Source organism: Oreochromis aureus, linkage group 19 (assembly GCF_013358895.1).
Source record: "Oreochromis aureus strain Israel breed Guangdong linkage group 19, ZZ_aureus, whole genome shotgun sequence".
Taxonomy (NCBI): Eukaryota; Metazoa; Chordata; class Actinopteri; order Cichliformes; family Cichlidae; genus Oreochromis; species Oreochromis aureus.
This window is the reverse complement of record NC_052960.1, coordinates 22,953,453-22,964,749: the sequence shown is the minus strand read 5'-3', so window position 1 is coordinate 22,964,749 and position 11,297 is coordinate 22,953,453. Positions and strand designations below refer to the sequence as shown.

Here is an 11,297-nt window from a genome sequence, read left to right as displayed (position 1 = left end):
TTCCTGTGGTGCCTGTCCTGCAGGTCAACAATCCACAATCCAATCTGTCTCATCAGAGCAAGAAATCGTCAGAGGTTGCAAAGGTACAGACATTCTGTACTTTTCATGAGTTGTTGTTGCTGATTTCCATCCTCTATACTCAGTACAGTATACTGTTAATGCCTTTGTATTTGTTTATGCCTGTTTGTGTCTTTATACTAGACACTATAAAGTTGGTGTGAAGGTGGAATTCATTGAATCAATCTAAGCATCATCAGCTTAACCTTTAATTCATCTCTACTACACTTGATGTAACTTAACTCTGACCACAGACACTGTAATAGACGGGCTCATAGATGGACTTATATTGTATCACAAACTTTAATTTAAATTTGACCTTTTGTATTGTCTTTATTGTCTGTATTGTCTGATTGAGTACCTGAAGTTCTTTTTATTTAAACCCTTTCTGTACAGAGCTTTGTGACTGCTTGTCTATGAAAAGTGCTTAATAAATAAACCTTACTTACTCATCTCTCTTTTGATTAACAGCACATATTTCAATAATAATAATACTTTAAATCTACATCCTGAAAGATTGTTTCTGTGTGAGGAAATCCAAGTCTGCTATTGCAGCTCTATCACATAGTTCAGACTTTTTTATTTTTTTTTACATAATATAATAACACAATATTTTTTTATGAACATAATGTCACAAAAAATGCTTTCATCACTTCTGCCATGCCTGTCTGATCTGCTGATTCAGTTGTTGCTTTTCAATCAAAGGTGAAAAGAAAACCATCAGCTGATTTTCACAAAGAACTGATTTACTAAGAAGCATTTGATAGAATTAAAAATTTACAAAAACAGTGATACTGCAGAAAAAAAACACAACAGACCACAGTTGAGATAAAGATGTTTGTTTGTTAATTTATTTGCATTCATGAAGCATTATGGAAACATACTTTTCAAGTTCACATATTTCCAGCAGTTATAAAATCCAATCAATGGATTGCTATTTATTATTAGTTTGGTGAAGGCACCAGGCATGCCACTGTGCCGACCTCCAGTGCAGCATCAACATGTCTCTGCTGGTCATCAAAGAAGATGTGAGGTTTGATCCTCTGCAGGCTAGGACCTTTGTCAGCCCCTCCCAGAAACACAGCTTCATCAAGCTCCAGATGCCACCGGTGCAGAGTGTTTAAAGCTCTGTAGCCAGGACAGCCTGCCCCTCGAGATGTCACCAGGTAGGTACGAATGGGACACTTCTTGTACAGGCCTGTATTATTCAACTTTTTCTGCAGTTTTATTAAAACCTCCAAGAATCCTCTGAATGGTCCCTGAATAAAGAAAAGAGAAGAAGAAGAGTGACTCAACACATGACAACCTGGTCAAAGCAGGAAAGTGCATTTGGATAATTTAGTTGATATCAGTCTATTTGAATGAAATCTAACAGACATTTTCTTTTCTTTGATTAAATATATATTGTTTATGACATCGCAGAAGGACAACATAACTATCATATAATTAAATGAGGTGTTATAAAATATGACAAGAAGGTAAAATGTGTTACTATCATACCCCATTCATTGGAATTTCAACATTTTGCTCCTCATGATCCAAGAATGCTTGTAGTCCACTCTTGAACACGAGCTCTGACTCATTAGAGAAGAGGACAGCATCGCCATCAAAGGCAACACGCAGCTGATTCTCAGACTCTGTGATGATGTTTGTTGGGGTGAACATGATAGCAGCTGCTACACCTGATGCAGGGACATTCATTCACAGAGTCATCAATGTACAACAGCACAGACTGCACTTCATCTTAAAGTTAGCACAACATTTAACACTTACCTGCATTCAAAGCTTCCTGAACCTTGTTTGGTTCATCAGACAGGTACAGGTGGGTATTGTTTCTTCTTAACTCACTCACAAGTTGATCTTCAGTCACAGGTAACAGAGTGATAAGTTTACCCAGCCATGCAAACAAGAAGGAATGAAAAGCCTGCTGGACAATCTGTTTTACCAAAACTGTTTAGATTCATCAGAGTAGTGTTAGCAATAGTGTTACTATTACTTACTTATATCTATTATTTTTTTTATTAACTTGCTTTTAGAGTACTTACACTTTCAAGTGTATTCTACTTTATAAGACTTTATAAGATTCTGTTTTAGTTTTTTTGTTGTCTTATTGTAAGCCTGTCATTAATCTATGTAAAAATTTGAAGGGCATGAAAAGTGCTGTACAAATGAAGCCTGAATGATTTAGAAAGAGTATTGGGGTAAACAAGAGTTGATCAGAATCACTAATTGTGTAATTGTTTCCATTTATCCATTTTCTCAAAATTTAGAAGTTTCCTCATAAGACATGTATTTGAAATAATAGTAAGTGTGTTTGGAGGTATCATAAACTCACTGCGTTCACAGGTCTGGTCCATGAGAAAGTCTGATGATGTGGTGTCATCGATGAATATGACTTTAAAGAGCTCGTTACTATCAGGGTAATGGTGTCTGAGTTCAGCATTGACTGCTTTCAGAGCCTGAGAGCAGGACAAGGAAGAGAAATTAAATTCGAGTGAATGTTGAGTAACTGTGTGAGTGCAGTATTTATGTGCAGGTTTCTGTGGTGCTTTTTCTTATGTGGTATATTCTCATCTTCCACATAACCACTACATGCAATTTTGTGTATGTGTTTTTCCCCTCATAATATGTGACCTTGACAAATTTGAAGGCAGGGCCATAGCCCTCCTGTTCTTGCTTGAAGAGGAGTCCTGAAGACATGGCAATGGTGACAGGGATCTCTCGTTCAGACTGAAGGAGAAAAAAATGTTTCCCACAATTCAATAAAGATACTCTTTTGCATAGTTTAAAAATAAATTGTCAACAGTTTTCTTATTTGACCTCTGCACTCATACAGTATGTTATCTCACTATTTTTTGCACTTCTTGCTTGCTGATTTAATGCTTTATCTGTACTTTTGTAGGAACTTGTTATGAATCAGTTTTCAACCTTAAATCTTTCTCTGTCTAGAAGACCTTCATGAAAATGACTGGATTTGTTTTTATTCACTGAGCAGCGAGTTGCCGCTACTGCCATTCAATTTTGTCTTCTGCTCTTGGGTCTGGTGTGATAACTCTTTATACTCTCCCACTTTCTTTCTGTTTCCCACAATTTTTCCTAACAATCAATCTGAGAATCAATCTGAGTTAGTTAGTGAAAATCATCCTACAGAATTGGTTTTTAGTGACAAGGAAGGATATGATTTCTGTTCAACATATACATATATTGTGGTGATGAGTAAGTAAACATCACACTGCATACTTTCATGCTCGTGCTTCCAGCATCTTGTTGTTAACACTCACTTGCCGTTCACAAACACATATTACCAACAACAACAACACTGCAGGACCTAGTTCAGCTTTTAAGTCGGCGAGGCGTGATTGTGATGCCGCTCAGGTGTGTCTGCCGCTGCTGTAGTGGCACCGCAGACCTCATGATAAACAATATATATATGCATGTTTTTTCCTCAATAGTTTTGTCAAGTTTACTGTCTAAGGACAGCGCTAGCAAGCACTCTCTGCTTATGAGCAAAAAATAAAAAACACAAAACAAAAAACAGCCCGTTCGTGTCAGTGGAAAAATGAATCATGTCAACTAATCCAAAAAAAATGCGCAACATGACATTTGGTTGTTTAAGAAGAGGGGGAAGTTTTAGAAGTGATGGCGAGAGAGGGTGAGAGAGAAAGACAGCAGAAAAAGAGAGAGAGAGCGAGTTTTGAGATGTGAGAGATTTGCAATGTTTAGCATGTTTGGAGTGTGTAGTTAATGTGTTGTCTTCTGTAGCATGTAGTGTTGTGGATGGTTTTGTGTTGTGTGTCAGAACAATGAGGCGACTGCTGTCTCCAGGTAGAAAACACCTCCTGCTGTCAGGCTTGTAATGTTGTCCTTTATAGTGGACAGAAATTATTATTTTGGAGTGGCACAAATAATTTGTGTGGCATCTTATTGAAACTGCAAATAACTTTGTTGTTTGCCAAACTTGTGCATTTGATTTTAAAATTGACAATTTATATTTGCATTTAAAGTTATGAAATATGATTCAATAAAAATATTTGTGGTTGTTACAGTAAAAAATATAACTTTTTCTACTCGGATTTTATGTTTTTTGTCTTATTTTAGATCAATTGTGTTAATACAGTATGTCAAAATGAAAACATAACTGTAAATTTAGACACGTGAGGTTGTGCTGAAAAGGATGATACCAAACAAGGCAAAAAAAAGTTTTTAAAGGTGAAATGTAGAGGAAACATCAAATGTATTAAAAAATGACCAATTATACCCTGGACCCCAGAGAGTTAAACAATTTTCTTAAGTAACGCAATAGTTACTTTTCAAGTAATTAATTACTTTTAGAATCTTGTAACTCAGTTACTAACTCACTTACTTTTTTGAAGAAGTAACTAGTAACTATAAATAACTACTTTTTCAAAGTAACTTGCCCAACACTGGGCACTATACAGTTGGTATGAAGGTGGAATTCAGAGAATGAATCTCAGAATCATCAGCAAAAATTCATATGAATCTGTGCTACACTTGATGTAACATAACTGTGACCTTTTAATCCATCACAGTGTAGCAAAATAACCTGTTTATCTTGCAGAGGATTTTCATGCAACTTTTAAATTACACAGTTAGTCTACTTCAGTTTCCTTTACAGCATGTTTCACATTATTGAAAATGCAGTGTACAATGTACAGACCCAATATCAGATTTAAAAACATGGGGATGTACATGTAAGCTTAAAACTGCGGTTTATCAAACACCACTAAGCAATCGTTACCTTTCTTATCTTTCTCTGTCTCTGAGTGAAGTCAGCTGTCTTTCTTTTCTTTCCCTGTAAAATACAGCAGTTGGACCTTTAGCTAGCAACACACTGTGCAACAAACTGCACACAAACAGTTTGTGTGTTTGCTGAGATTTGCTGAGCTGATAGAAACGTTGCATTTGAAATTACCTGACACTTAAAAAAGTCACTTCTTTGCTCTCTTCAATAGGGCTAACTAGATGCTGAAATACTGCAACTTAAGGTTTTAAAAATGTACATGTCCCAAGATAATATTCAAATTAATACTGTGGGATTAAACCGTTATCTGTATATGACAATTCATTCAATTGAATTTTCAATTCAATTTTATTTATATAGCGCCAAATCACAACAGCAGTTGCCTCAAGGTGCTTTATATTGTACAGTAGATTGTACAATGAAAGCATTTGTCTAATTTTTTAAAAGAAAAGAGGTTTACAGGAGTATACTGCAGCAGCTGGTTGTAGTGTCGGTTACAGGAAGACAATTCACTGACTCTCTTCATAACTGTATATCTTTTTTATTATTCTTGATTACTTAACACAATTTTACACCTTATTTCAAAAGATGACGAAGTTATAGAAATATTCATTAAAACTGCTATAACAGACATATTTTCTTGTTAATAGTGCACAGCTTTCTGACATAGTGAAAAGAAAATCACAAAGGATGGCACACCATCATCCACCAGCAGAGCATATAGCTTTCACTAAGTTGTTAAAACTACTACATAATTGCCACACACCAGCATATATTAATACATTAAAAACTGACTTACTGTAGAAGTTCTGCACTCACTCATCGTGCTTCTTAAAGTAGGAAAGCAGATAGAAATAAACTTGAATTTCCTCTGTTTGCTGACTGCAGAACTGCTGTTCTTCCTTTTTATTCTAACTAGAAAAGCTACGTCATGATGCAGAACCTGTGGAACCCGTGGAACCTGTTGCCATGCCATTTGTTTTGATTGTTTGATGGTGGTGTGACAAGTCCATTGGGTCTGAATAACAACAAGAGTCATTTCTTATGAACTGAAAGTAAAACAAAAATTAATCAGATCAATTAGTACAATTCTTGACATTTTTCATTTTCACATAAAAGGTGTTAAACATTTAAAGAGTTGCAAAAGCAGAAAAAATAACAATAATAATAGAAAAAAACATCAAAGAAAGAGTAAAACTATAAATAGTACAAGGAGAATTTCAAAAAGTAAAGCCAAATAACAAAGATTTTCTCCATGTCTGTCTCCATGTTTATGAGTGAGAGACATAAATATGAAGCCATACCATACCACAGCCATGCCGGCTTCGACGTTGCCCGGATTAACAAGGTCTGCTCAGATGTTGAGGAACCAGGACATGCTGATGAGAAGTGGAACAAGTCCACAAGAGATGAAAATAGGGCACCCAGTCAGGCAATGGTCTGGTTTTCCCATAGTGAGCTGGTTCTCAATAATCTGATCAGTCAAGTTAGAAATATTCATTTCAAAATGTATCCATGTTAAACTGATGTAATTAAATATGACAAAAGTTCTTTTTCTGGGCCTGTGTCGTCCAGGCTCATTTACCATCACAAGGCTGATTTTTATTAGAATCATCTCAACTAGTTAGTTTCACTTTTCACCTCCAGACTGGATTGTGACTGTTCTCTGTTTCCTCATTTTTTCCTATTCTTGTTTCTCTGTTTATATCACACAGTCTTTTGAAAAATGCCATGGCTCAAGTGTTCTGAATGGAGCTTTAAAGGAGTGTTAGACAGGCTAAACAAGTCTTTAGCTTTTCTGCCTTTGGTGTAACGTGGCATTTGAAGTGATGATTGAGAATCTCGGAGATGTTTTAAAAAAAAAAGCTTTATGTACTTTTTGATAATCACACTCCCGGGTTACAGTCCTTTTGTTTTCTAATTGTATAATTGGATACTTTGAATGAGTTTAAAGACTTAAGAAAGGCTGGGTGAGTCTTTCTATAAAAGGTATATTAAACATTAGTCCTATGCAGTATAATGTGTTGCACTCATTTTTGCTGTCACGTGTTTAACGACACGTCCCTCTGATTACGATGGTCCTTCAACATGTGCTATACACAATTCAATTGCTTTTGACTGAGGATGAGTTAAGACACAATAAATGATATATCACAGTTACAGTATTTTTCTTTAAAACCACTTTAAAATGCTGAAATCACAAAACCTTCAACACCAGGCTATTTGGAGAACATGACCTGACTCGCTTCCGATGAGTATCTTCTGTTTTGCCACTGTGGACGCCTCCAATGCAGCATTAATATGACTCTTGTGGTCATCAAAGAAGATGTGAGGGCTGATCTTCTCCAAGGTGGGACCTTTTTCACTCCCTCCCACAAACACAGTGTTCTGAGAACACTGTTCTCTGATCACTTTGTTGAGCGAGTCTGATGGTCCATCATCAATGAGTATAATCTTACAGAGTTCTTCACTCTCAGGGTAATGCTACTTAAGTTTAGCATTCACTGCCTGCAGAACCTGAGAGCACAAAAAAATCCCCCAAAATTTCTGCTTCACCAGGTGGAAACTAAAGAACTGTTTCAGAAAAGTACTTGCTTGTATTTATGTGGTGTTTTCTGCTGTGTGTGTGTGTCACCTGATCTCACCTACTGCTCTTGTGTCTGCTGTGATAACTCTTTATTCTTTCCCAGATTATTTCTGTTTCTCAGTATTTTCCTTAACAGGAATCAAACCAGAATCAAGCTATGAGTCATGTTTGCGATTTAATTTTACACCAGTTATAACTTGCCATCATTCACTTTACATTATCATAGTTTGTTTTTAAGGATTTGTTTGAGAGTAGATAAATGTATAGATTTACAAGGAGTGACTCTTTTGTGCAGCCTAAAAGAAAGTTGGTTATTATCTTCTTCATACGTGTTTCATACCTGATGTTGCTTAATTTTGCCATAACTTAAGCTTCCCTACGTGTGGCATTGTAGAGGTACTCATTAGTGATTAACATAGTGGTTATTGTGACTGTAGCCAAGGTAAACACAACAATCCTTTTACCTTTGTGCTCGCCTTCCCTGGCAGGCATCACATGGACTAAATGAAATGCTCATTTCAAAGACCCTCCATAAATTAAAGAAATTTAGTCTCATTGTACTCTGAAATGAAACCGTAGGACAAAGAAACTGTTAGGGTCCAGGCTGAGTGTCAAGAGTTTTGGTGTATTGTTTCCTTCCAGCACCTGAGTCCAGGTCCTCCTTTATGAGGAGGAAACATCTTTTTTAAAATAAACCTGTGTTATGAACCAAAGATTTCAAATTTTCATTCATCAGTTCATAACACATTCTTCCAGTCTTCAGAAGACCGTCAGTAAAGTTTCATAGATTTTAACTTGCAACAGCAAAGTGCAAAAAGAGGTTAACATTATTGTCATTAAAAATCATTATTTTAGATTAAATAATGACACTTTGTTGTATTGTCATGATAATAAATATAACAATGACATCATCGATGATATTGTTAATAATAACAATAACTCTGAATAATGATGATGATAATGATACAGTACACTGTGATATCAGCAGGACTGAAGTGATATTTACTTATTAGGTACAAAGCATAAGTATTTCTCAGCTTCTTTGTCTAATGGTGCTGCAGGTGCAGCTGGTCTGTCAGCTACTGCTGGTGCTGCTGTGGGTGGTTCACTCACTATTGTTGGGTCTGCGTTTCAACAGGCCCGCTAGTTCAGACTTATTCCCGTGAACAAAGCAAGACAGAACAGTTCAATCGGTTTTACTTGCTAGTAAGGGGAGCCTGCTCGGCAGCATCTCTGCCCTCGGTGTCAGACCACTCTGACCTCGGCTTCCCCTGCAGCCTTTTTATTCTGTGACACACAGTTTACACAAACACCCATTGTAAAAAAAAAAAAACCCCTATGGTCACAAAAGGTTAAAGCACTGTGTGTGTGTGTGTGTGTGTGTGTGTGTGTGTGTGTGTGTGTGTGTGTGTGTGTGTGTGTGTGTGTGTGTGTGTGTGTGTGTGTGTGTGTGTGTGCACGTGAGTGAGTGTTTCTCTGTGTGCGTGACTCCCTGGTGATCATCTCCCCTCACCCCTGTATATGGCTTAGCTTCCTCTAACGGTTTATCATATACAAACACAGGTGAGGACATAAAGGGCAGGAAGTTTACTAAACATGAAAACAGAACCTTCACATAGGATGTGCCTGCAATTAAACACTATAACCTCCCCCACCATTCAACAGGCCGGGGAGGGGAACAAAAACAGAAGAATGTCTTTGATCATGCAGTTTAAGGCAAGGCTTACAAATTTAAGTAAAACAATGACATTTAACAATTTCAACCTAACAGTCCCCCCTGTTTGTCATTATGTACTTAAATTTACAGTTATGCACCCTAGTCTTTGACAGTTTCAGTGTAGGCTTCATTTAAACACAACTTTTCATGTCATTCACCTCATATTGTTGCAAAGTTCACAGTTTATAAATGTACTAAGCATGTTAGCAATTATCTCACATCTCATTGATCTCACACACAGTATACTGCATCCTACAAGTCAGCAAATGAATGTCAACAGTCAAAACACAGGAATTAACATTTCCAAAAGAATTCCAGCTTTGTGGTGCATTTCCCAGTGTATCATTGTCCATATGACCAGAGTCCAAATGTATGCAGACCTGGGCATTCAAACACACCAACTGGTTTTGCTGTTTGTCCATGTGGCTTCTAGCTTTCTTCAAAGCTGTAGGCCTGGTCAACAGTAGGCCTGGTCAACAACCCCCTTTTTATGACTTCTATTAAACCCCCTCTTCTCACTTCAAGCATTCTTCATGTAGGGGGATAGAGTCAACTGGTGGATTATCTGCACTTATGACTCCTCTCCTTTCCTGTCGTCACTGCAGATTTTTTTTTTTTTTAAAGGAAATTGGATCCAGTTGTTTTGTTTTACTGCTGTTATGCTCTCCTCCCCCCTCTTGAGTAATGGCCACGCCCATGGCTCAAAATTCAGTCAGCTTATAGAAGTATTTATCATGTAAATGACACAAAGGAAAGACCCTCTTCACAGTATCAAAGTATGCATGTCAAAGTGAAACAGCTTAGGTGATCTTCATGGTAAATTGCTGTCAGTCATTTCCCAGTCACAGTCATAGCTCCTGGTGTCTATGCCGTTCACAGAATCACAATTCCATCGCTGAAATCCCTCTCTGCGCTGTCGATTGGAGCCCGGAACGCTCCCTTCATCCTTCAGTTTCCCCTGTTCCAACGCCGCTGAAGATTTAGGGCAGCGCAAGTTGTACATCCTAGTCGTCTTACTCAAGGCCAACGTTGAATCTCTTCCACTTTTGCTGTTCAAAATCTCCTCTCGATGATCTCTTGGAAGCCCAGTGGCACAGCCCTCTGTGGGATGTCTGCTGTGCTGGAGGTGACCTCTGCTCTTCACTGATCCTCTTGAAGCCTCTCTGCTGGCCTCAGCTTCCATCTTGTGGGCGATCTCCTTCAGTCACTCCTTCTGTCACTGCACCTCACAACACCTGCAAGTTAAAACTCGAAACTCCTCTTTTGCCACATGGTCCTTGCCATGTGTCAACTCACACTAGTAGACATGGACAAGAAAATTGCACATTCTCCTTGAAAAATTCCCCAGGGCTTTTACCCTGGAGTAGCTCCACTCCAGGCCTGTAACCCTGTAAAAAAACATTAGCCAGTGGTTAAATGTTAAGTTGTTCAACTCCTAGCTTCACTTGGAGTCTGTATGCTAGAAGACAAAACCTGCAAGTTGAAACAAACTTAACATCTGCAACCAACTTCATCATAAAAGCAATAAAGTCTTCAGCACCACAGAGACAAGTGTCAAGTGCAGCTTTATTCTAAATCATTAAACCACTGCTTTTTGCCATAATTTGCCCCAAATCATGCATCATCCCATGTGTTCATTCCACATTGTAATCAGTGACTTTCCGTAAGTTTGTCACTCCACTTATTTCATCTCTATGAGCTTGTGGTCAGATAATGAGCCCAACATCAAACTATTCCATAATCACTGCACATTTGCTCTATTGTCACTTGTCTGTTTGTGCTGAATCCTTCACAAGCACTCTTAGAGGAAAACAAACGTTAGCAGTTGCATCCTGGAGGTCAGGCCTAGGTCACCAGATTCCAGAGGTGCTGTAAAAGGTCATAAAGTTAACACTCTGTTGTAAAAAGGGTAACACTGATTTCAAACACAGTATGTCTCAGACTGTATTCACATTTTCCCACTGTAATATTCACCATTTTCCCAACAACACAGTGTAATAGCACACCCAACACACAGCCTGTAAATACAGTTCCCTTCACAGAAAACCCAGTAACCCAGAAAAATTACAGCTAAAAGGTTAAATTTGTAGAGCTCACACTCTGTCATGTGACCCAAAGTTTCCTCCTCTGGTATCCTCCTGCTCCTGCAACAAAAACTCATTCATACATCCACC

At 37.8% G+C, this 11,297-nt stretch overlaps 1 protein-coding gene across 1 annotated transcript; it reads right to left on the bottom strand.

Moving 5' to 3' along the window:
• Positions 1-880: 880 nt before the first annotated feature.
• LOC116328635 (cytosolic 5'-nucleotidase 1A-like) lies at positions 881-5,707 on the bottom strand. Its single transcript, XM_039603117.1, has 7 exons — positions 5,619-5,707; positions 4,817-4,870; positions 2,692-2,787; positions 2,393-2,516; positions 1,831-1,917; positions 1,558-1,739; positions 881-1,316 (listed from the first exon to the last, which is right to left on the bottom strand). The coding sequence occupies exons 1-7, from the start codon at positions 5,640-5,642 to the stop codon at positions 1,002-1,004; spliced, it is 882 nt and encodes a 293-aa protein (XP_039459051.1). The 5' UTR covers positions 5,643-5,707; the 3' UTR covers positions 881-1,001.
• Between the last annotated feature and the right edge of the window lie 5,590 nt (positions 5,708-11,297).

Coding starts and splice junctions, on each gene's coding strand:
- LOC116328635 (XM_039603117.1), bottom strand. CDS start 5,642: ATGAGTGAGTGCAGAACTTCTACA. Junction 1,918..2,392: donor GGACCAGACCTGTGAACGCA/GTGAGTTTATGA, acceptor CTGTGACTGAAG/ATCAACTTGTGAGTGAGTTA. Junction 1,317..1,557: donor TTGAAATTCCAATGAATGGG/GTATGATAGTAA, acceptor TTCTTTATTCAG/GGACCATTCAGAGGATTCTT.